Source organism: Branchiostoma floridae, chromosome 14 (assembly GCF_000003815.2).
Source record: "Branchiostoma floridae strain S238N-H82 chromosome 14, Bfl_VNyyK, whole genome shotgun sequence".
Classification (NCBI taxonomy): Eukaryota; Metazoa; Chordata; class Leptocardii; order Amphioxiformes; family Branchiostomatidae; genus Branchiostoma; species Branchiostoma floridae.
This window is the reverse complement of record NC_049992.1, coordinates 10,153,629-10,176,970: the sequence shown is the minus strand read 5'-3', so window position 1 is coordinate 10,176,970 and position 23,342 is coordinate 10,153,629. Positions and strand designations below refer to the sequence as shown.

The following is a 23,342-nucleotide window of genomic DNA, read 5'->3' as shown; positions in this document are numbered from 1 at the left end:
GGGGTTAGTTATTTTTAGAAACATACATATCCTTGCGAAAATCAATCCTTATAATGTTATATATCAACAGCATAAAATCATTAGAGACCTTGAAAACTGGTTGCTACATAGCAGTGAATTGTTGACCGATTGTTTGTGATACTTTCTAATATCCACCTATCGGAATAGTCCATTTCTCTGGGTTGTTTCCTGGATACCTGGATCGTCTTCGGACAGTGTAAACAAGTCGCCGAGTGGACACTTTTAGACCTACTACTTCTTCTACAAAAACATCAACATGAAACTCTTTTATACCTTCCCAAAACGAGCCGTTAGTCATTGTCCGATCTGGGGTACATGGATCGGTTTACCATATTAAGACATTACGCCCTGGCTGCTGATTGGTTGCTATTTTTAGCCTATGAGTCTGCTATAAAACCTGGAAGTTTGAGTTGAAACGTTAGTGTCTGTTGTTATTGTCCAGCAAGGAGCTCTTGTCTGAGAGAGTAGGAGGGGATACGGTGGTCATCTAAGGGTAAGACATTCTAGTATATGCCACAGAATATCTTTTTACCTCCTTTGGTTTTTCCCTCAGAACTCTGAGTTCATCATTTACATGCATCAAGCTACAGTCTAATCAAGGATCCTTGGTCTAATAGATAACCTCAAGATGCAGGTATTATTAAAGAACTAGGTGATGTAATTGTGTGAAGTTGGATCATCTTGTGATATGTCGTGGTGAAAGAATATATAATGGACCTGTTAACTTTAACATTCACACAGGTGGTATGGTAAAAAGGTGGCTATTGTCCCTCAAGGACTTTATTCTGATAGCAAACAACATATAACTATATCTAGCTGTCATTGTCACAATAGTATAAATTTGTGCCAAACTGTTGGATTTGTTGCATGTTGTTATTTTCCAATCAGAGGAATCAGTGCGGCCAATTATATAGGAGGGTCTGCATGCTCTTTTCCGTAAGTCATAGGCAGCCTATTATTATTTCCCGTAACTCGTAGGGAAAACCATCTTATCTACGTAATTCGTAGCGTAGCGACCAAATTTAGTGTAATTGCCTCCCTTGATATAGTGTAACACGTAGGGGGTTCTTCTGAATTCAGTGTAAATCGTTGTTGGGACCCCCCCCCCCTGCAGACCCTCCTATAGGACTTACGAGTAGCTGGTCATGGCTGTGATTTTTGAGGCAGAATTCAAACACAATAATTTGAATAAAATCACAGCCGCCACTAAGCCTGAGTTAATACTAGTAGCACATGGCCCAAAACTTTTGCAAACCCTAACCCTGTTCCTCTGTTCAATTTCAGCAACGATGGCTGCACTAAACTTAAAGCTGGTGATTGTGGGCGATGGAGGGGTGGGGAAGAGCTGCCTCCTCATCACCTACAACACAGAGTCATTCCCCAGTGAGTACGTTCCCACCGTCTTCGATAACTACTGTAGATCCATCACGGTAGATGGAACACCATGCAACATGGCATTCTGGGATACTGCTGGACAGGTGAGCTGCTAGAATTCATCATCTTTATTCTATGTTTTCAGGGACTTATGTTGGTTTTCAAGTTGAACTAATAATTATGTTACAATCTAAAACTCTATATCTGCCCACAATATGCAATATAAAGCGCTTACCAACAAGCTTTCCATCAGTCCTCTGATCCTTATCAAGTTGAAATGACTCAAAGCCTACTTAGTAAGTCAATCACATTCAGACCTGAAATATGACGTCAGCAAAGGGTCAAAGGTGCTTGAAAGTTGAGAAAGTAATAATACTAATGTTGAAAGATAACAATTCGTGAATCAGTGGATTGCAACATGACCTGCACAGTAGTAGACTGATATCCAAAGCTATTATAGCTGCCAGGTCTCTTTATAGCTCCTCTCCACAAATAATTCTGCTGAGGTAAAAAGAAACTCGACAACTATGATAGGTTTGGATACCAGGCTACTCTCACACTACCACCAGTTCTGTAATAATGAAACCAAAGATGTTGGGAAACAATAAATAAGTACATGTATTCTTCATCTTCTTTACCCTCCAAAACCCCACTGGGGTGTCGCTGAGGGGAGGGGGGGGGGATGGGTGTGGCGGCTTGCGGATTAGGGCAAGGCAGCCAAACTGGCCTTAAAGGCCTCGACTGACGGGGCCTGGGCAGTGTGCCCCGGCAGTCCGTTCCACTCGACAACTGTGCGAGGGAAAAAAGTATTGACTTTATTCAGGTTGTAACAAAAAAAGTGCATGTATACTTCATAACATCTGCTTGGCAATGTAATTTTGTGAGGAACTTATATATGCATAACATTACACTATTTACTCTTTAGGAGGACTACGATCGTCTGCGACCGCTGTCCTATCCACAAACAGACATCTTCCTGATGTGCTTTGACATTAGCAACAGGGCTTCTTTTGAGAACATCTCAGAAAAGTGGTTCCCAGAAGTTCGGCACTTCTGTCCTGACACACCCATCATTCTTGTGGGCACAAAAAATGGTAACATTACATAATATGCTACTAGTAGCTATTGCATCATAAGTAATATGTGCATTCAAAAATATTCAAATATCATGTTCCTTAAAAAATATTCGAGAAAAGTGGTACCCAGAAGTCCATAATTTCTGTCCTAATGCATCCATCATTCTAGTGGGCACAAAAGCTGGTAATCATCCTTTAATATGATCATTAAATTTTCCTCCTTCCCTGAACTTACATTACTACAAGTTCTCAGCAAAGACTGGAAAGGCTCCAAACTCCAAGCAGTAGTACAGAAAATCTGTGCTGTGTTGAAAAATTGTTTGACTTATTAGCCTGGGGGTGTTTTCATCTTTGCATGTTCAGGCTGAGAAATTTATATGTTGATTCCCACTTGACTTGTAGTGACAATATTTCTTGCAAACCCAACATAAAAGTATCAGAGATGATAATTAGATTACAATTAAAAATACATGTGTATTATATTTTTATCCTTTGCAGATCTTCGTACTGACGTAGCAGCATCTAGGTGTGTGTCCTGGCAGGAGGGGCAGCAAGTTGCGACCAGTTTGAATCTTCCGTACCACGAGACAAGCTCACTGAAACAAGTAGGACTGAAGGAGCTGATGAACCATGCAGTAAGTATCTGGGTCATGGAGTTTGCATTCTATATAGTAACTACTACATTGTAGAATTTGTTTCATTACCTACTTCTAAATGTCAGTAAGAAAAAACACAAAGTTTGCTTTAAGAATTGGAATTCAGAGTGACCAAGACTTCAACTGTTACAGTTTTAAGTTTGATTTCTCTACTATGGTAATGACAGGCATCTTTTTAAGAGCCTGAAGTTCTGGAATCAATTGACCTTGGTTTAGGTAACGGATTTGTGTATGTCCTGCTGATTGTCACAGGTACAACTTGGGAGCCAGAGTCATAAAAGACAGAAAAAAGGAGGCTCCATCGGCAAGTGGGTTCCCTCCTGGTTGAAAGGGAAAAAGTCCAACTCTCTCCCACCTCCTCCTATCATGCCCCCTGCTGGTATGTGTCTTTGACATGATCATTGCAATATCTTTGTTATGCCCTTTATATGGTTTGTTACTTCTTTAGACATGATTTGATTGTCCCCATTGTCTCAGATTATGCTTAATGCATGACAAATTATAATTTTCATCAGATTTTGATGAAGTAGTGGGTCTTACAATTAAGATACTTCTTTTATCCGTTTCAAAAGGTCAGGCCCCGTGGATTGAGATTGAGACATCCACCATTGCTGATCACATGACCCAGCTGCTGAAGTCAGGTGACTACAGTGACGTGACCTTTGTGGTGGAGGGGTCACACCATGTCCCAGCACACAAACTTGTTCTGTGCAGTGCTTCAGAATTCTTCCAGAACCTCTTCGGTGTTCAATCATCCAATAAGGTTGGCAAAAGGCTTATGTTTTCTGCTTAAGTTTTTGTTGTTGCTCCTATCTCAAATGCCACATCAATAAATGGTAATGGTAATAAGCCAAACGTACCTGATTGTTGAAAAACATATTTTCAGAAAAGCAAATCATCCAAGAGCACCCCAAACTTTGCCTCTGGCTGTGCAGGGGTTGCTGGGATTGAGGAGGGGACATCAGGAACTGTGGTAACACTGAGAGATGACATCAGTCTGGAGGTCTTCACACATGTCCTGGAGTTTCTGTACTCAGGTATGAACTTAACCTATTATCCATATCAATACAAGTAAGAAGGACAGCTCAATGTAATAAAGACTAAAGACTATAAACATAAAGACTTTTTAAAATCTTGATAACAATCAGTCTGCTTTACCTAAAACATTTTTATTTTTTCTAGAAAATCTTACATAGATGTGTAGGTCCTAGAACAATTTTCCCCTAGCAAACGGTTTGCATCAAACTGACATTTAACCATCTTGCTCTATCTTGTAGTAAATGTTAAGTCTAATAGTATTAAGTTTTTTGATTGTCCTGTTCCCCTAGGTCTTCCAGTTCTGACGGAAGCTCCCACAGAGGAGAAACTGACCAGACTTACAGCTGCAGCTGAACTGTTCCACCTGCCGTACCTCAGCCAGGTGTGTGACAACATCATCCGCAAAGAGGAGTTCCTGAACCCCAGTATTGGCACATACCTGAACGATACTACGGGACAGAAGATCAAAGAGTTGTTCTTAAACAAGTCAGAGCTTTCTGATATCAGCTTTATTGTACAAGGTGAGTTTTCTGACTGTTTATATCTTTAAAAGGATGAAAATCTAGTGTTGTGTATCAAAATGAAAGGGTAAAACATTTGCCTTCTGCTTATTTTTTTGTACAAACTTAAATGTTGACTATGATGTGATTGTTTACATTGCATTCACAGGTACAACAGTCCATGCACATAAGGCAATCTTGACCTCTAGGTCAGAAGTCATGGGGGTCATGTTTGGTGGCAGCTTTTCTGAGAGCTCAAGTTCAAAGGTAAACTTTGCACAATAGTTAACCTTTCTTATGAAATCTTAACAGAATACTTTCACAAAGCTGTAAAACAGTAACAGTGGTAGTTCTTACTTATATGTAAAGCTGCGTTTGCCTTTGTGAAATGTCTTTGAGGGTATAAAGATAAAAGGGAGAAGATATTGAAACAGCGCACTTCTCTCACCACAGGTTCCAGTGACAGGCCCATCTACAGATGTATTCCTGGCACTCCTGGAGTACCTCTACACTGACCACGCACCAATCGAGGATGTGGGACCACTGGACATCTTGCCACTGGCTGACCAGTACGGACAGACGCGCCTCATCAGCATGTGTGAACTGTACATGACTAAAGACGTGGACCGTGACACAAGAGAGAGCATAGAGAAATCTTCGACTGATGTGATTGGTCTACTAGTCATGGCACAGGTTGGGACAACAGGCTGCTTGTTAAACTACTTCTTTTTAGTTGTAGTCATTGATTCTTTCTCTGTCAATTCTTTTGTCATCTGGTGTGAGAAATACAGTTAAATACAGAGCCACGTTTGTTATGGTTGGTATTGCCAGCAGTGGAAATCAAATTTTTCTTAGAGACTATGACAGTCATGAAGTTGATTTTAGAATTCTAGCAATATCATAGACACAAACATGACCATGCATTTCAAATGCACACAGTGATTGAAGAAACGCTAATGATATATCTTACATTGACAGATGCACAATGCTCCCCAGCTGTCCTCCTGGTGTCTTCACTTTATTTCTACCAACTACACAGCTATCAGCAAGAGGGCAGAGTTCAGTCTGCTGCAAGGTAAGATAGATACCAAATAATATTCATGTTTTATCAGATTTTGAGTCAAGTCAAGTTGCTTTTTTGTGCAATAAACTATGACCATACTTCAACAGGTTACAGAACAAGTACCCCTTGTCAAAAGTGTGGCTTGTGCCTGCCCTTCAGCTCTTTACTTTAGTAAACTTATCTCCAATGAGGTAAACAAATTAAAGTCAAAATCATAACATTCCCCAATGAAGCTCTGCAGGACTGGGAGATTGAGAACCATTAGATTCTGCATTCTGATTGAAGATTACTGTCACCAGTATCACATGACATTTTCTTGTCAAGCACACTAACTCTCCTGTGCAGACTGAACAGTCTTTTAACAAGGTCATACAAATCTGACTGTTGTCCTTCTCACACCTGCTAAATGAAGTTTCCATCCTCATGTAGGTGAGAATCTGAAACATGTGGAGGAGCATCAGTGGCCACCTGTGAGTTACCTGAAGCAGGTGGAAGAGTATGAGGCAATGCTGAAGGAGAAAGGCCACAACACAGACAAGTGTGTAGTCATGTAACCAGTCATCACAAGTACTGCTGCTTCTTTATAATCTCCAAGCAGATGTTGGAAGCCAGGGAAGGTCATAACTGTTAGTTAACTGCCCAGTTTCTCTGTAACAACCAATGTCTGCAATGTTAGCATGCAGGTTCATATGTTTGATAAAGCAGAGCAACAAGAACTTTCTGTCCTAATTGTAATACCTGCTTGTAGATAACAGTGAGGTACTCAATATTACTCAATTATTTTCTTTATGCTTGTTTTTACATCTATGTAATATACTTTTATGTTTGAAATGTCATGTTTGAGATTTTTTACTATTCTTTTTGTGTTATGTTTCTTATATTCTGTTCCTACCATCTAAGAATTTAAGAATTTACATGTACAGAAAATATAAGGTTTTGAAGGACCACTTGTAGTTTAAGGAGATATATATGTGTGCAATGCCCTTATCTAGTAAAAGGGATGTTCGATGCAAAGAGTGCAAATGTCTACCAACACTGCATATTGCCCTATCTTGCCTTAGTTAACAATTCTTAAACCATGTCAGGACCCATATTGCCAAAAATAGATATATCACTTTTCCTCAAGACAAAGCCTTATAAACATCATTAAATGGTAAATAAAGTTACAGATTCTTTAAGTTGTTTGGTTCACAAAGAAGATATGGATCAACTAACCAACCAACAACTGCTGACAAAAGCATTAACCATCAAACTAAAGATATCTAGGACAGCATCACCATATAATTCATCTGTCAATGTTATTCCCTGCATGCCTGTACAGGTATGAAATGAATGGATTTGAATTATTACTTGCTGTGAAATGTACAAACAAGACATTTAACCTTGATACAACTGACTATGGTTCATAGTCATTTTGTGCAATGTAGAACCATCCATACCACCGAGTAAATTGCAAAATAAATTGTGATAATTACAAGCTTATAAATCTGTGTATATTACTAGAATAGAGATACAAATGACCTCCCTGCTGCTACTGCACAACCAGCAAGCTCTTACTGATGTATAACATTCCCATGTAAATAGATAACTTTGCCGAAGAGGTGACCTGCTAAATTTGTAAACAGAGCATGTCACATTGCTCTGTTGGCATCAACAATGTCATTTGACTGCAGTAAATGAAAGCACTGACCACAAATTGACTGTGCTCTCGCATTGAATTAACTGAATCGTTGTTTTATTGAAGGTTGTTACAACATTTTCGTTATCATCTTAACATTATTTAGACTATTGATGTATAGTCCATATTTGGTGTAACAGGTAATCATGATTATGTGTAAAGTAAGTCATCAACATGTTTGAATGGTCGATGAAGCAGTGACTGCATCTTTAAAAAGAGATGGTTAGCTTCACAATCTTATGATGAGCTCACAATTCAACAAAATGCATAGGAAGTATACCGATGAATAGGGAATTAAAACAATGTGATACAATCAGTATAGTGCATGTTGCCAGTATGTCCTACAATCGCGCGCCAGTTCTTAGCGGTAAAAGAACATGATGACGGACTCCGTGACAAGCTGAGTAGAACTCATGCCGACGCCCGTGCCGTAGCCATCCCAGTCCTTGGACGCGTAGTCACCGCATTGCCTACCATTATAGCGTGGATCATATCCACCGCCGACGCACACGTGCTCTGCGTTGATACCTACGAAGTTGACTCCTGGACAAACCGCCAGGCACGCTCCTTGGTTGGTGAACACCCGAAACTGCACGAACCCGGGGATTGCTTCATTATGTGAAACAATTTCCGGAGGCAACAGTGACTCCACTAGAGTGTCGTTACCCTGGTCGTACACAATGGGGATGGCAGGACCGTTGTCGTGAGTGTACGTGCCCAAGTTGTAACCAATGGGGAAGGGATCTTTGAACAGCGAGTACAGGTTGCCTCCGTAGCTGTCCAGGAAACCGTCGGAGGTGCGGTACCGTAGGTAGGCGGTAGTTTTGTACTCTTTTGGCGGCACGTTGTTCGGCACGTGCCACAGCATGACGTTGGAGGCGCTGATACTGAAGTAGCCTGGGTTCTTGTAGTCGTCGGTAGTGGCCGACCCCATGGAGCCGAAAGTGTGCACGTTGGCCCAGTTGCCATCTCCGCCGGGGTAGTTGTTGTTGTTCCCGCGGGTGCTGGACCAGCGATCCCCGGCCGTACATTTGCCGTACATGTCGTCCTCATGCACACTGGAGACCAGCGTCCAGCCACCTCCGGCCGTGGTCATGTCGCAGTAGGTCTGGTAGATGCAAAAAATACCAAAAAAGAGTACAAAACCGCCGCCTACCTACGGTACCGCACCTCCAACGGTTTCCTCGAGGACTTTGGAGGCAGCCTGTACTCCCTCTTCAAAGATCACTTCCTCATCGGCCACAACTTGGGTACGTACACCCACGACAACGGTCCGGCCATCCCCATTGTGTACGACCAGGGCAATAATACTCTTGTCGAGTCGCTGTTGCCTCCGAACATCTTGCAGCAACATGAAGCCATCCCCGGATACGTGCAGTTTCGGGTCTTCAACTACGAGAGTGCCTGTCATGCGGTTTGTCCAGGCGTCAACTTCGTCGGTGGGAACTCCGAGCACGTGTGTATCGGTGGAGGTGGATACTGGGTGGAAAGGGGATCAAGCCAGTGCGGTGACTACGTCTCCAAGGACTGGGACGGCTATGGCACCGGGCAAGGCTGGAACTCGACCCGGCTTGTCACGGAGTCCGTCATCATGTTCTTTTACCGCTGAGGTCCGTGAATCTCTGACGGACTTATATACAGGAGAAGGATATCTCTGTAAGATGCAAACTCCCAACTGTATCTTTAATCTAGATTTGTTTTAGAAATAAATGAGTGCAAGAATCACCTCGGGAGTTAGTTTCTATTTCTTTTGTCCGTGTGGATTTTGTTCTTTTTGTAGGATCAACTGTTATACAATTGCTATGTGTGCATCTGCATAATGGCAGACATCACTATGCCATACTATAGAAAAAGTTTTTTTAAATCTTTCAAATCTGATATATGACATGTCGTAGCCAAGGCTCATTCATTGTCCCAAATGCAACAGGTTGCATATTGATTCAATACAAATATTGTATGTAATAGAAATGCACCCGCCCCTGAGGCGTCGCCAAAACCGATAGCTAATCTTTCCAATCAACCCGTGTGCCTCAGAACTGTCAGCCTTCGGACGACCTTTGGTCCGTCTTACCACTGAGTCAAGATTATGTAAGGTGTTTACTTTACCTGCAAGATAAAAACATATAACAAACGCATTAGATTGGTTTACTTTTTGCTGACCTACTTACAAGACGTTTGCAAGAATTTTGTCAACCAGCTAGTAGCCCTGCATTGGGTGGTTGGGCAGCATACTCTACAGACCGATAAAGGTCCCAAATGCATTAGCCTATACCAGGCAAGCCATGTCGATGGAAAAGCCAGCCAAAATGTATAGTTGCTGTCTTCTGGAGTGTTATTTATTTGGCTAATTAAATTCTTTAACTTTCCAGCGGCATATGGAGCCTGGTATAGGCCAGTGTTGTAAAATGCTTTCAGATATTTTCAGTACATGAAGCCAGAAACACCAGGTCTATGTCTAATGCTACTGACAATGTCACATGAGTGATGGAAATAAAAATTTCTATATACAGCAATTATTATGCAATTCCAAGCTGCATTTGGCTCTACTCTGCCACCATGACCGGCCTTGGTGTATAGTACTCACTGTACAAGACTGTGTCGGTGAGGAAGGGTACTTTATTTTCCAAGTATGCTAGGGTATCTACTGTACAGTATACTGTACAAAAGTTGAACAATTGAAAATTGTTTCTCTCCAATCAACAATGTACACAATGCATAATGATAAAACAAATGTTCACCAACCACAGCCTAAGCAGACATTGATAGCTTCTCTTTTGCAATAGGTTTGTATCTTGTGACTGGTTTCATTGAAAAAAAGTGACCTGTGAGTGACCTTTTCCATGTTTTTGCTAAATGTTTCTAAAGAACAATTTTTGGTAATTGATTAACACTGTACATATCATGTATATGTACTCTAATAAACTTTAAGCAGAGGATGTACTGTAAAATTGTTAATCATGGATATCAACTCAAATTAAAACACTTTTTTAAAACAAACAAGTACAGTATAAACATTTAACCATGATCAGTGTCATCTTGGTTTCAACATGCTCAATGTAACTATAATTATTTAGGGCATCACATTCAGTTCCTGCCATGCTTTTGCTTGGCAATTTTCTCTTTGCGCTTCTTAATGTGCTTGGGCATCTTCTGTTTCCTCTTTTCTCTATTTTCCTCCTTCACCAGCTTCTTCCGTGCCCTCCTGCTATCTGCAGACTCTCCCCTCTGTCTGGTGTACTGTGTGTGCTCTGATCTGTCCTTCTCACTGTCCGACTCTGACCCACTACTGTTTTCTGAGTCTTCCCTGGCCTCTTCCTCATCATTCTGGGCTTCCTCTTCCTCCAGAAGGGATGGTTTTGTCAGGGGTCCTGTCAGGTCATCCTTCAGTCCAGTCACTGCTTGGTAGTGGATTTCTAGCTCATTCCCATGCTGCTTTGAATTGATGTCCCTCTCGAAGTCTGGTACCTCCTCCAAGGTTCGTGGGATGAAGACCTTCTTAAAGACCTCCTCGTCAACCTTGTCCTGTTCCTTGACCTCTTGAATAGAACGGCTGGAGGCGACCTCCATGGCCTTGTCAACATAGTCCTATCTATGTTGTCCTTGTTAATGTTGATGTCTGTCACGAAGTTGAACAGCTCTTTAACCGTCATCACGGCTACGTCGTTCTTCACGAAGTAGTCATTGATATTGGTGCAGTCCTTCCTGAGGAACTCCAGCGCATGAGGGTGGTCGTGTTCCACAGACTGGGACATGTCGATGATGTACACCTGTCCGTCAAGGTAGAGCATGTTGAACTCGCTGAGATCGGCGTGGACAAGACGACAGTCGTGGAACATGGTCCTCATGAGCTGGATGACCTGGAGGTACAGCTCTCGCGCCTTGCTCACCGACAGCTGAACGTCCTTCAGCAGTGGAGCGGGCCACCCGTCCTTCCCTATGAACTCCATGACGAGCACATGGCTCCTGAGGATCACGGGTTCTGGGCAGGGGATGTCTGCCTGGTACATCCTCGTAAGATTCCTCATCTCCTTCTCCGCCCACGTCTTCACCATCTTGCGAGGGTTGTGCTTACAGTAACCGTGCCGGAAGCGGAACTCGCCTGTGACATACCTGTCTCTGTCCTTGAAGACTAGAATAGACGTCTTGTACACTTTTATGGCCTTGTCAGTCCCATCCTTGCAGGTGGCATGGTAGACATTCGCCTCCTTACCAGTACTGATACAGCCATTGATTTGTTGGATGATTCCTCTGTTCAACATCTTGAACAGGATCATCCTTGTACGTGGATCTAAGACCTGCTCGACTGTTGCCCTGTCTTGCCTATCTTTGACCCTGTACCTGTCCGAATCTGACTTCCTCACCCCCTCCAGTAAAGCACTGGCACCGCGCAGTTTGGGACCGAAGTATTTCTCAACCGTGATCTTGCTGGCGAATTTCGTCATGGTTTTGTCTGTTGGCTGAAAAGACACTTAACCTGGGTTGGGTTTGTTGGGATTCATCTGTGCAGAGTTGTGTTGGGCGGCGTTGTACCTTTTTGTGAAAATTATCCCCCGAGTGGTCTTCCCAGTCCCAGTCAGCATAATCCTCGTCGCTTTCGTCCCATGGATCCCATTCTCCATTTTGCTGACGGTCCTCTGCTACTGAAAGCTCGCTCACTCGTGCTGGGAATGTCTCCATTATCGGAGTGCTTGTATCGGGTGTATAACTGTTAGGAGAGGGTTCGTCTGCATCATCAAACTGGCCAGGAACAGGAACGGCGTGCTATCGTCCATGGTGGCGGCCATCTTGTGATGACGTATGGGGGGTGTTGCATCAAATTTCGTAAGAGAGGTCATTGGATTCTTCCATTAGTAAAAGGGAGGGGTTGGTAATTTTTACAAACATACATATCCTTGCGAAAATCAATCTTAGCGTTCAATGTCAATAGTATAAATTCATTTTAGAGACATTAAAAACTGGTTGCTATATAGCAGTGAATGTTTGACTGACTGTTTGTGATACTTGCTAATATCGGAATAGTCCATTTCTAGATTGTTTCCTGGATACCTGGATCGTCTTCGGACAGTGTACATGTGGAGTAAGTCGCCGAGTGGACACTTTTAGACCTACTGCTTCTTCTACAACAACAGCAGCATGAAACTCTTTTATACCTTCCAAAAACGAGCCGTTAGTCACTGTCCGATCTGGGGTACGTGGATCGGTTACCATATTTAGACATTACGCCCTGCCCTGGCTGCTGATTGGTTGCTATTTTTAGCCTATGACTCTGCTATAAAACCTGGAAGTTAGAGCTGAAACGTCAGTGACTGTTGTTATGTTCCAGCAAGGACCTCTTTTCTGAGAGAGTAGGTGGGGATACGGTGATTATTTAAGGGTAAGACATTTATGCAGCATTTTCACCTCATTTAATTTTCATCCGTTCTTTCACCTCATTTTATCTATTTATTTATTTATCTCCAGACATGTGGGTAGCCCCATTAAACTTATTTGAAGTTATTTTGTTTTTACATGAGAACATCATCATTGCCTGCATTGTCTAAAACATAACCCCAAGATGCAGGTATTCTGAACTAGGTACCTATATTGCAATTGTTATGTTGTGTTCTCAACTCAAGGAGGTTATATCAGATATAACCACCTTGGTCAACTTAACTTTTCACACAGGTGGGATGGGAAACAGGTGGCTATTCATTCATGCTCACTGTGATTCTCAGAATGGAAGGGTCCAGATTTTGTACTAAACAGACTGACATGCTGCATTGATGTTCTTCAAGTAGGAGAATCAGTTAAGGCAACGAGGTTAAATAATTAAGGAACCTCCTTGGTTAAGGCAATAATACGTCAATGCCACTTATGTTAGTAACGTTAAGTTAAAGTCTGTGATTTTTGCAGTAGAGTGCAAACACAAAAAAATCACGGCCGCCACTAACGTTAAGCCTGAGTTAATAACACATGGCTCATTAAAACTTTTGGCGACCCTAACCTAACCCAGTATTCCTCTGTTTAATTTCAGCATTGAAACGATGGCTGCACTAAACTTAAAGCTGGTGATCGTGGGCGATGGAGGGGTGGGGAAGAGCTGCCTCCTCATCACCTACAAAACCGAGTCATTCCCCGGTGAGTACGTCCCCACTGTCTTTGACAACGGTAGCGGGAGCATGGTAAAGTCCCATTTATGCAAATGAACCGTACGATGAATGGGGTTGCACGGGGATGCATAAGGATTCGTAGGATGAATGGGAATGCACAGGGATGCATGAGGATGCGTAGGATGAATGGGAATGCACGGGGATGCATGAGGATGCGTAGGATGAATGGGAATGCACAGGGATGCATGAGGATGCATGAGGATGCACGGGAATGCGTCGGATGAATAAGGATGCACAGGGATGCATGAGGATGCGTAGGATGAATGGGAATGCACAGGGATGCATGAGGATCTATCATACACAGGTAGGATGACTGAGAGTAAATAAGAGTGTCTGTGTGGTTGTGAAAGTGACTAAAGTAGTAAAAATAAATCATTTGTATACTAACCTATGGTAATGTATACTAACATGTAGGTAGGTTCATATGCATGACTTCACACCGTGCCAACTATTGTACCAACATCGTGGTAGATGGAAAACCGTACAACATGGCCTTCTGGGATACTGCTGGGCAGGTGAGCTGCTAGAATTCATCATCTTTATTCTGTGTTTTCAGGGACTTATGTTAGTTTTCAAGTTGAACTAATGATTATGTTACAATCTAAAACTCTATATTATCTGCCCACAATATAAAGTGCTTACCAACAAGCTTTCGAGCAGTCCTCTGATCCTTATCAAGTTGAAATGACCCAAAGCCTAAGTCACACATTCAGACCGGAAGTGTGACGTCAACAAAGGGTCAAAGGGGCTTGGAAGTTGAGAAAGTAATCATATTAATGTTGAAACAATTCATGAATCAACGGATTGCAACATGACTATCACAGTAGACTGATATCCAAACCTATTACAACTGCCAGGTCTCTTAGTTCCTCTTCACAAATATTTGTGCTGAGATCAAAAGAAACTCAACAACTATATAATGATAAGTTTGGATACCAAGCTTCTTTCACACTTAACAGTTCTGTATGTTTATGAAGGTTAGACATCCAGGTAAACAATATTCAGATACAATCCAATCTCTATGTATTTTTATCCAGTTGTAGAGATTGAATTGTATCTGAATACCAGTTCTGTAATAATGAAAACAAAGATTTTGGAAAACAATAAAGAAGTATACTGTACCTCATAGCATCTGCTTGGCAATGTAATTTTGTAAAGAACTTATTTGCATAACATTACGCTATTTACTCTTTAGGAGGACTACGATCGTCTGCGCCCACTGTCCTATCCACAGACAGACATCTTCCTGATGTGCTTTGACATTGGCAACAGGGATTCTTTTGAGAACATCTCAGAAAAGTGGTTCCCAGAAGTTCGACACTTCTGTCCTGACACACCCATCATTCTTGTGGGCACAAAAAATGGTAACGTTACATACATGCTAGCTGTTGTATAGTTAGTAATTTGTACATGTATATGAGTTGTTCAACTATGACTATGAGGAGGTTGGAGGACTATGATTGTCTCTGCCTGCTAGCGTACGATGTACTGATATCTTCCTGGTCTGCTTTGCTGTAGACTGCAGCAGTTCTTTCAAAAATATTGGAGAAAAGTGGTACCCATAAGTCCATAATATCTGTCCTACTGCATCCATCATTCTAGTGGGCACAAAAACTGGTAATCATCCTTATGATCATTAAATTTTCCTCCTTCCTTTAACTTATATTACTATAAGTTCTCAGCAAAGACTGGAATGGCTCCAAACTCCAAGCAGTAGAGTACAGCAAATCTGTGCTGTCTTTAACAATTGTGTGACTTCACGGCGGTCGGTTGCTAGGGTATTCTTTCCCGTTGCTATGCGGGTTCGACAGAGTATCGGGTTACAAGAGGCCTACTATTTGCTTACGGTAAAATATTTCAAAATAAACAAAGTGTTATGACAAGAAAAATGTATTCAAAATAAGATTAAATTCGCAATTTTAGATAGTTTGAATCTTCCCATTTTGATTGAAATAGTTGTTTTGTTTCGATTTTGCTTCCAAATACCATTATTTTCTGTTTCAAGGAAGGCCTTCAATTTGACCATACTCTTGATAACATGGTCCGCAAGTGCCATGGCAAATTCTCGATTTTTATATTTGTCGTCATCTGAGAAGTAAATAAAACTTTTTGTTTTTGGGATTTTTTAATTTTTAATCTTAAGCAAAGTTACAGTCAAAAATATGCGTAAAAATGACATTTTTTGCACTTAATTACCAATAATTCAAAATCGAAGGCATTTTTTAAAAATCCCAAAAACAGAAATCTCGGGAAAATCGTTGCGGTCATTTTGAGCCGTCAATGAGTTAAGTTGGACTCTTCTTGGCCGCGATCTTAAACGATGTTTGCACGCATGTCATGCCGCACGGATAGCGGGAGGGTGTAATTGATACCGGTGTAAACAACACTTATGATATTCAAGGTCAACAACACAAACGTCAGTAGCTTCGTTACATGTTACATGTCCCAAACAAAGTGATAGCATGGATGTGCTGTCCAGAAATTTGTTTATATTGGTAAAAAACTATCTTTTCTGGCTAATTCAATGCGGTTTGGAAAAAAAGGCTAGCCAGCAGTGTTTTACCGGCAACGACCGCAGATGACCCCAAATAGAACACGGGTTCGGTTCGAATTACGTCAGATGGAACATTGTGGAAGCAGGTTCGAATTCGGCTAGACATGGGAGATTTGGAGCCCGTATTTGACCACCGTGCTTAGCCTGGGGGTGTTTATATCTTTGCATGTTGATGGCTCATTGATTCATATCTTGATTCCTACTACTTATAGTGACACAACTTCTTGCAAACCTAACATAAGAGTATCAGAAATCATAATAAGATCACAATTAAAAATGTCATATTTTTATCCTTTGCAGATCTGCGCTCTGCGTCTGATGTCTGCCGCTGCTGCGTCAGATGTGTGTCTTGGCAGGAGGGGCAGCAAGTTGCAACAAGTTTGAATCTTCCGTACCACGAGACAAGCTCACTGAAACAAGTAGGACTGAAGGAGCTGATGAACCATGCAGTAAGTATCTAGGACTATAGGTCATAGAGTTTAATTGTAGTCTATATAGTAACTACTGTACAATGTAGAATTTGTTTTATTTCCTACTTCTAAATGTCAGTAAGAAAAAACACAAAAGCAGAACTATTAACCGTAGCACTCTAAACTTTGGTTTCTCTGCAGTTAAAACCTTCATCTTAAGATCTAAGTTCTGGAAACATTCGACCTTGGTTTCGGTAACAGATTTGTGTATGTTCTGCCACCTAATGTCACAGGTACAACTTGGGAGCCAGAGTGTTAGAAGACAGAAAAAAGGAGGCTCCATCGGCAAGTGGGTTCCTTCCTGGTTGAAAGGGAAAAAGTCCAACTCTCTCCCACCTCCTCCTGTCATGCCCCCTGCTGGTATGTGTCTTTGTTTCGTTGACTTAACCATTGCAATATTTTTGTTATGCCCTTTATGGTTTTGTTACTCCTTTATATGGTTATATTAGCCATGAATTGATTGTCCTCATTCTTTAGATTATGCTTTGCGCAATGAAAATCAACGCAGATGTGAACAAATTATAATGTCATCAAATTTTGACGAATTAGTAGATCTTACAATTGAGATACTTATTTTATCTGTTTCGAAAGGTCAGGCCCCATGGATTGAGATTGAGACGTCCACCATTGCTGATCACATGACCCAGCTGCTGAAGTCAGGTGACTACAGTGACGTGACCTTTGTAGTGGAGGGGTCACACCATGTCCCAGCGCACAAACTGGTCCTGTGCAGTGCTTCAGAATTCTTCCAGAACCTCTTTGGTGTTCAATCATCAAATAAGGTTTGGCAAGAGACTTGTTGCTTATGTTTTCTTCTTTTAATTTGCTATACCGTAGCAAGCCACAATGTATATTACCGATTTTGTTTCATTTCACCATTTGTTTGAATCCACCACTACCTGTTATGCTAGGGCACCTCACTCCCTGGACGTAATGCCCCACAAGGGTCTTTGCCCAGTAACTTGTATTATGTAATGTAGATGTAGACATAGGTGTTGTGTTCTTCTTTAATTTGCTCCTATCCCAAATGCCATATCAAAAAATGGTTATGTGAATGAGCCAAGATTACCTGATTGTTGAAAACATATTTTCAGAAAGACAAATCATCCAAGAGTACCCCAAACTTTGCTGCTGGCTGTGCAGGGGTTGCTGGGATTGAAGAGGGGACATCAGGAACTGTGGTAACGCTGCGAGATGACATCAGTCTGGAGGTCTTCACACATGTCCTGGAGTTTCTGTACTCAGGTGTGAACTTAACCTAATATCAGTATCAATGCAAGGGGGCATGTAGCTTGTTGACACATAGGTTAAACAATCAGTGTGTCTTACCTATTAATAGCAATTACAATTGCTGCACAATTGTCGAGCAATAAAGTTTTAAAAACTCTAAATTCTAAGAATACACAATGTGAAAATTTTAAATACAAAACTATGTGTATAGGTCCTAGAACAATGTTCCCCATGCAATGTATCAAGATGACATTTAGCCATCTTGTTGTAGCTTGGGGTTAGCATTTAAGTCTAATAGTATTAAGTTTTTTGATTGTCCTGTGCCCCTAGGTCTTCCAGTTCTGACTGAAGCTCCCACAGAAGAGAAACTGACCAGACTTACAGCTGCAGCAGAACTGTTCCACCTGCCGTACCTCAGCCAGGTGTGTGACAATATCATCCGTAAAGAGGAGTTCCTGAACCCCAGTATTGGCACGTACCTGAACGATACTACCGGACAGAAGATCAAAGAGTTGTTCTTCAACAAGTCAGAGCTTTCTGATATCAGCTTTATTGTGCAAGGTGAGTTTTGATGAGTTTTCTGACTGTTCATGTCTCATGGCTGTCATAAAAGGATGAAAATCTTAAGTGACATATCATAAGTAAAGGGTAAAACAATATTGCCTTCTGGCAATCCAACAGCCAAGGTGGTTTGAAGGAGCAAGAATATTGGATGCTGTTGTTGTTGCTCTGATAACAGAGAATGCTATTTCATATTAACTTAACCCTCTCAGCACGTCATAAAATTTTTTCCTGTATACCATATACGACATATAATTTCAGTCTATACAGGTGTCAATTAGTACTTTTTGTTAATTATTATTACAGCTGCTATGTAAGAAAACTATATATTTCTGGAAAGCTCACAGACTGGCCTTTCCAATAAAAGCAAAATAAACATCATACCATCAATCTGATAGTAGTAATAGTAATAACAATAAACAAAAACACAATATGCAAAACAAAACAAAAACATGTCTCACAAAATAAAAAGTCCATTCAGGGGCAAAAACATACTTTACTTATCCTGAAACTACACAGAAATACATTATAATACAAGAGCAATGCTGGAATTATGTGATGGGCATCAAACATCTTCACACTGCTCATCATCTTCATCGATGTTGTCACTGCTGGATGCTGGGGAGAAAACCAAAATATAGTTTATAATAATCACATGTTTTGTTGTTGAACAATTGTATTGTTGTATTATCATGTGAAATTGTTGTTTTGTTGAGGAAAAATTGTAGTAATATTATTTAAAAAATAGTACAACTTCCAACCACTTTCATTTATATGTTCACATAAGTATAACTACAAGCTCTGACAATATCTAAAAAAAAAAAAAAAAATTGAAAAAAAAAGGTTTGCTATCGCAAGCCTGCATGTAAAACAGAACAGGTTTTGCTATCGCAAACCTGTAAAATGCAGCTAGATATTAGCAGTACGAAACCGCAAACCTGGCATGAACAGACAGCAGCTAATATTCAACAAGAAAACCCCGTTGTTTACCTTGTTGTTCGTCTCTTTCCCCGCTGGTGGGAGCCTCCACTAAATCTTCATTATCGGCCGATGAGGCCCCTGAAGCACTCATGATTATCTAGCGTCTGGATTACGTTCAAATAAGGTTTGAATGAAGTCAAAATGCTGTATGTTTTCTGATTGATTGGTTCTCTTACAATTACCAGCGTTCTAGTTGTGGGATTCATCATGATGGTGGGCAGGGAGTTCAAAATCCAAAACGTGACGTACGAAGCCCCGTACGTGGCTTCTCGCGGTCTACGGGAAAGCCACGAAAATGGCTTTTCGTGCTGAGAGGGTTAAATATATAATTGTGCTTTAAGGGTGGAGGATTTCAACTGTTGTAGTCAGAAAGAAAACAAAGGGAGCTATTAATGGAGGCATGTGGAGAAAAAGATATGCAGGAGATAGAATTGAAGAAAGACTACAGTGTATCTAAGATCAATGCAGCAGCACAGCAGGAGTGAACTACTACATGTACTAAAACTTTTATTCCATTAAGTTACAAAATAAAGTGTTGACTAAGATGTAATTGTTTGTATTGCATTCACAGGTACCACAGTCCATGCACACAAGGCAATCTTGACCTCTAGGTCAGAAGTCATGGGGGTCATGTTTGGTGGCAGCTTTTCTGAGAGCTCCAGTTCTAAGGTACACTTTGCACAACAGTTTCACTATCTTATGAATAGTTTTACAGAGTGTTTTCACAGCACTATATAACACTAGTTCACCTTTATCTGGGGGTTAGCCTATATCCGTTGTTTTTTTTAAATCCGGGTATTTAGGGAAGTTAAGATGACAGATGAGGTTTTCAAATGTCAATATTAGTAAAACGTTATACAAATGTAGTTTAAAACCAATATCTGTCGACTTGATGTCCCCAAATTCCCTGTCTTTAACAACAATGGATATAGGTTAACCCACGGATAAAGGTGAACTGACGTTAACTGTGACAGTGGTAGTTCTCATTTACACGTAAAGCTGTGTGTGCCTTCGTGAAATATCTTTGAAGGTATATATAGAGGTAAAAGGGGAATTAGATAAACTGAAACAGCACACTTCTCTCACCACAGGTTCCAGTGACAGGCCCAACTACAGATGTATTCCTGGCACTCCTGGAGTACCTCTACACTGACAATGCACCAATCGAGGATGTGGGACCGCTGGACATCCTGCCACTGGCTGACCAGTACGGACAGACGCGCCTCATCAGCATGTGTGAACTCTACATGACTAAAGACGTGGACCGTGACACAGGAGAGAGCATAGAGAAATCTTCGACTGATGTAATTGGTCTACTAGTCATGGCACAGGTTGGGACATCAGGCTGCTTGCTTTTTTACTTTTTTCTTAGTTGTAGTCATTGATTCTTTCTGTCATCTGGTGTGAGAAATACAGCTAAATACAGAGTGAATGATTTGTTATGCCAGCAGTGGAAATCAAATTTGTCTTACAGACTATGACAGTCATGAAGTTGATTTTAGAATTTTAGCAATGTCATAGACACAAATGCATACAGTGAAGAAACACCAATGATTGATATATTTTACACCTACAGATGCACAATGCTCCCCAGCTGTCCTCCTGGTGTCTTCACTTTATTTCTACCAACTACACAGCTATCAGCAAGAGGCCAGAGTTCAGTCTGCTGCAAGGTAAGATAGATACCACGCATCTGCATCATAATTTATAATACCCTGTTGCATTTTGAGTCAAGTCAAGTTACATTCATACTTCAACAAGTTACAGAACCATAGCCTGATTAAATCTCGCTTATAGCAGCCCGCCCAACATCCGCCGGCCAACTAACGCTTGATGGAGAATGGCCACAAGCCAGGGGAACTGGGTTTTCCATATATGGATAATGTATGTAATTGTCATCACAGCACACCACAGCCTGGCTTTTGGCTGCTAGGGACTGGGTTGGGTTGCTATGTGGTGATTGACAGCATCACACCTCTTATCTGTACACATGTTGTTGATCTCTTTTTTAACCTCCTTGATCTTCTGTGCCACCAGTGCTGATGGTGGGAACAGCCAACTATGTATCCCCAGTTCTATTGTCTTTCTGATTGTTAACTACCCGTTCCCCCGAAGAAGGAATGTGAAAATTGCTCTCCATGGAATGGCATTTTTTTAGATAAATGTGCCTGTGGCAGAACTTTTGATGGGACAATATAATAATCTCACCACCAGGCAAAATAATAGTTCCAGGAAGCAGCGTCTGCGCTTCAAGATTCCTTCAAGTTTCTTGACCCCCCCCCCCCCCCCCCCATGCACACACAAGATGTTGTTTTTCCAACACAACCATGCTTCTGCTCCCATGGGACCTTCACACACAGAACCATAGCCTGCACAGACAATGGAGAGGCATCTTGCCCGCCCACCGTCTGGGCTTTGGAGACATGCTAATTAACCGGTTTCCACGGTAATGGGGGCTTGACCAAAATCCTGGCCTGCCATTGGTGTTGTTATTTTCTACAACAGTTCCCCCAGCTTATGGGTAGAGGAGCACAAACTCCGCGGGGAGGGGCCAGTTACAGCCCTGGACAGCGGAGTTTGTGTTACACAGACTAACAGAACCAGTGCCATTGTCAATAATGTGGCTTGTAGCTGCCTTTCAGCTCTTTACTTTAGTAAACTTATCTCCAATGAGAAATTAAAGACAAAATCATAACATTCCTCAACGAAGCTCTGCAGGTGAGCTTGAGAGCCATTAGATTCTGCCTTCTGATTAGAGATTAATGTCACCTGTATCACATGACATATTCTTGTCAAGCTCCCTAATTTCCCTGTACATACATTGTAAAAACTCTTGTCTTGTTGTTTTCCTCATTCTTACACCTGCCTAATGAAGTTTCCATCCTCATGTAGGTGAGAATCTGAAACATGTGGAGGAGCATCAGTGGCCACCTGTGAGTTACCTGAAGCAGGTGGAAGAATATGAGGCAATGTTGAAGGAGAAAGGCCACAACACAGACAAGTGTGTCGTCATGTAACCAGTCATAACAACAGTCAGACAAGTGTGTTGTAATGTAACCTAGTCATCACAAGTACTGCTGCTTCTTTATAATCTCCTAGCAGATGTTGGAAGCCAAGGAAGGTCATAACTGTTAGTTAACTGACCAGTTTCTCTGTAACAACCAATGTCTGCAATGTTATCATGCAGGTTCACTTGTTTGAGAAAGCAGAGCAACCAGTGAATGTCAGGAGCTGCTGTCCTAATGTCTGCTTGGAGAATACTGCTTCTGTTTCAGCCAGAAATTCAAAAGTCCCAATGGATTTTTTTTCATGTTTGTTTTTACATTAATGTAATATACTTGTATGTTTGAAATGTAATGTTTCAGATTTTGGTAATATTCTGTTTGTGTTATGTTTCCATTATGCTGTTCCCATCATCTAAGAATGTAAGAACTTGTATGTGTAGGTACAGAAAATTTAACTTTTTGAAGGACCAGTTGTTTCAGGAGATATATATGTGTGCAATGCCCTTAGCTAGAAAAGGGATGTTTAATGCAGAGAATGCAATTATTGTCTACCAACTTAGCACATCACTCTATCTTGCCTTATTCAACAAGTCTTAAAAGGTCTCATCAGGACCCATATTTGCCAAAGATGTATCACTTTCCCTCAAGCCAAAGCCTTCTTAGCAACATTAAATGGTAAATACAATTATAGAAATGAGTGAATATCAATTATTACTTGGTGTGCAATATACAAACAAGCACGTTTAATGACCCTGATAGAACTGACTGTACTAGGGGTGGGTATCGGTACAGTGTACCGGTACAAAACCATTTTTTTCTTATTGGACTGGTCCAGAAAAACCAGACCTGAAAAAATTTGGTGGACCGGATGTTGTACAGATCGGAAAATGAACATATTATATGATCAGGCATTCACACATTTTGGGGCTTACCGGTCGAGGCAAATAAGAGGGAAGTAGAGTAGAGTCTATAGTCATTTCTACCAA

General features: G+C 41.2%; 4 protein-coding genes across 15 annotated transcripts; 2 read left to right on the top strand and 2 right to left on the bottom strand.

Annotated features, from left to right (window-relative positions):
• The first annotated feature begins 123 nt into the window (after positions 1 to 123).
• On the top strand, positions 124 to 23,026 carry LOC118429992 (rho-related protein racA-like). Of its 11 annotated transcripts, none has more exons than XM_035840658.1 (14): positions 12,435 to 12,483; positions 12,730 to 12,780; positions 13,420 to 13,523; positions 13,970 to 14,070; positions 14,751 to 14,919; positions 16,410 to 16,558; positions 16,813 to 16,939; positions 17,171 to 17,361; positions 17,674 to 17,824; positions 18,140 to 18,370; positions 19,923 to 20,020; positions 20,443 to 20,682; positions 20,928 to 21,024; positions 22,244 to 23,026. In XM_035840658.1, the coding sequence occupies exons 3-14, from the start codon at positions 13,430 to 13,432 to the stop codon at positions 22,366 to 22,368; spliced, it is 1,773 nt and encodes a 590-aa protein (XP_035696551.1). In that variant the 5' UTR covers positions 12,435 to 12,483; positions 12,730 to 12,780; positions 13,420 to 13,429; the 3' UTR covers positions 22,369 to 23,026. The 11 variants fall into 11 exon arrangements, with proteins under 11 accessions (XP_035696553.1, XP_035696557.1, XP_035696551.1 ...); XM_035840657.1 differs by having other exon boundaries at positions 12,461 to 12,594; XM_035840660.1 differs by lacking the exons at positions 12,435 to 12,483; positions 12,730 to 12,780 and adding an exon at positions 124 to 514.
• Positions 1,289 to 7,424, top strand: LOC118429994 (rho-related protein racA-like). Of its 2 annotated transcripts, XM_035840668.1 has the most exons (11): positions 1,289 to 1,499; positions 2,321 to 2,489; positions 2,970 to 3,106; positions 3,380 to 3,506; positions 3,700 to 3,890; positions 4,014 to 4,164; positions 4,456 to 4,686; positions 4,835 to 4,932; positions 5,119 to 5,358; positions 5,644 to 5,740; positions 6,158 to 7,424. In XM_035840668.1, exons 1-11 carry the CDS (start codon positions 1,311 to 1,313, stop codon positions 6,280 to 6,282), a joined length of 1,755 nt encoding a protein of 584 aa, XP_035696561.1. In that variant the 5' UTR covers positions 1,289 to 1,310; the 3' UTR covers positions 6,283 to 7,424. The 2 variants fall into 2 exon arrangements, with proteins under 2 accessions (XP_035696561.1, XP_035696562.1); XM_035840669.1 differs by lacking the exon at positions 2,321 to 2,489 and having other exon boundaries at positions 1,311 to 1,499.
• LOC118430103 (intelectin-1a-like) lies at positions 7,447 to 8,817 on the bottom strand. The gene is made up of 2 exons (XM_035840813.1): positions 8,665 to 8,817; positions 7,447 to 8,562 (listed from the first exon to the last, which is right to left on the bottom strand). The coding sequence occupies exons 1-2, from the start codon at positions 8,815 to 8,817 to the stop codon at positions 7,768 to 7,770; spliced, it is 948 nt and encodes a 315-aa protein (XP_035696706.1). The 3' UTR covers positions 7,447 to 7,767.
• On the bottom strand, positions 9,838 to 12,251 carry LOC118429996 (serine/threonine-protein kinase RIO1-like). Its single transcript, XM_035840673.1, is given in 3 exon segments — positions 9,838 to 10,988; positions 10,991 to 11,950; positions 11,952 to 12,251. Coding segments are annotated over 3 exon segments (1,590 nt in total). The 5' UTR covers positions 12,084 to 12,251; the 3' UTR covers positions 9,838 to 10,490.
• Positions 23,027 to 23,342: the final 316 nt, after the last annotated feature.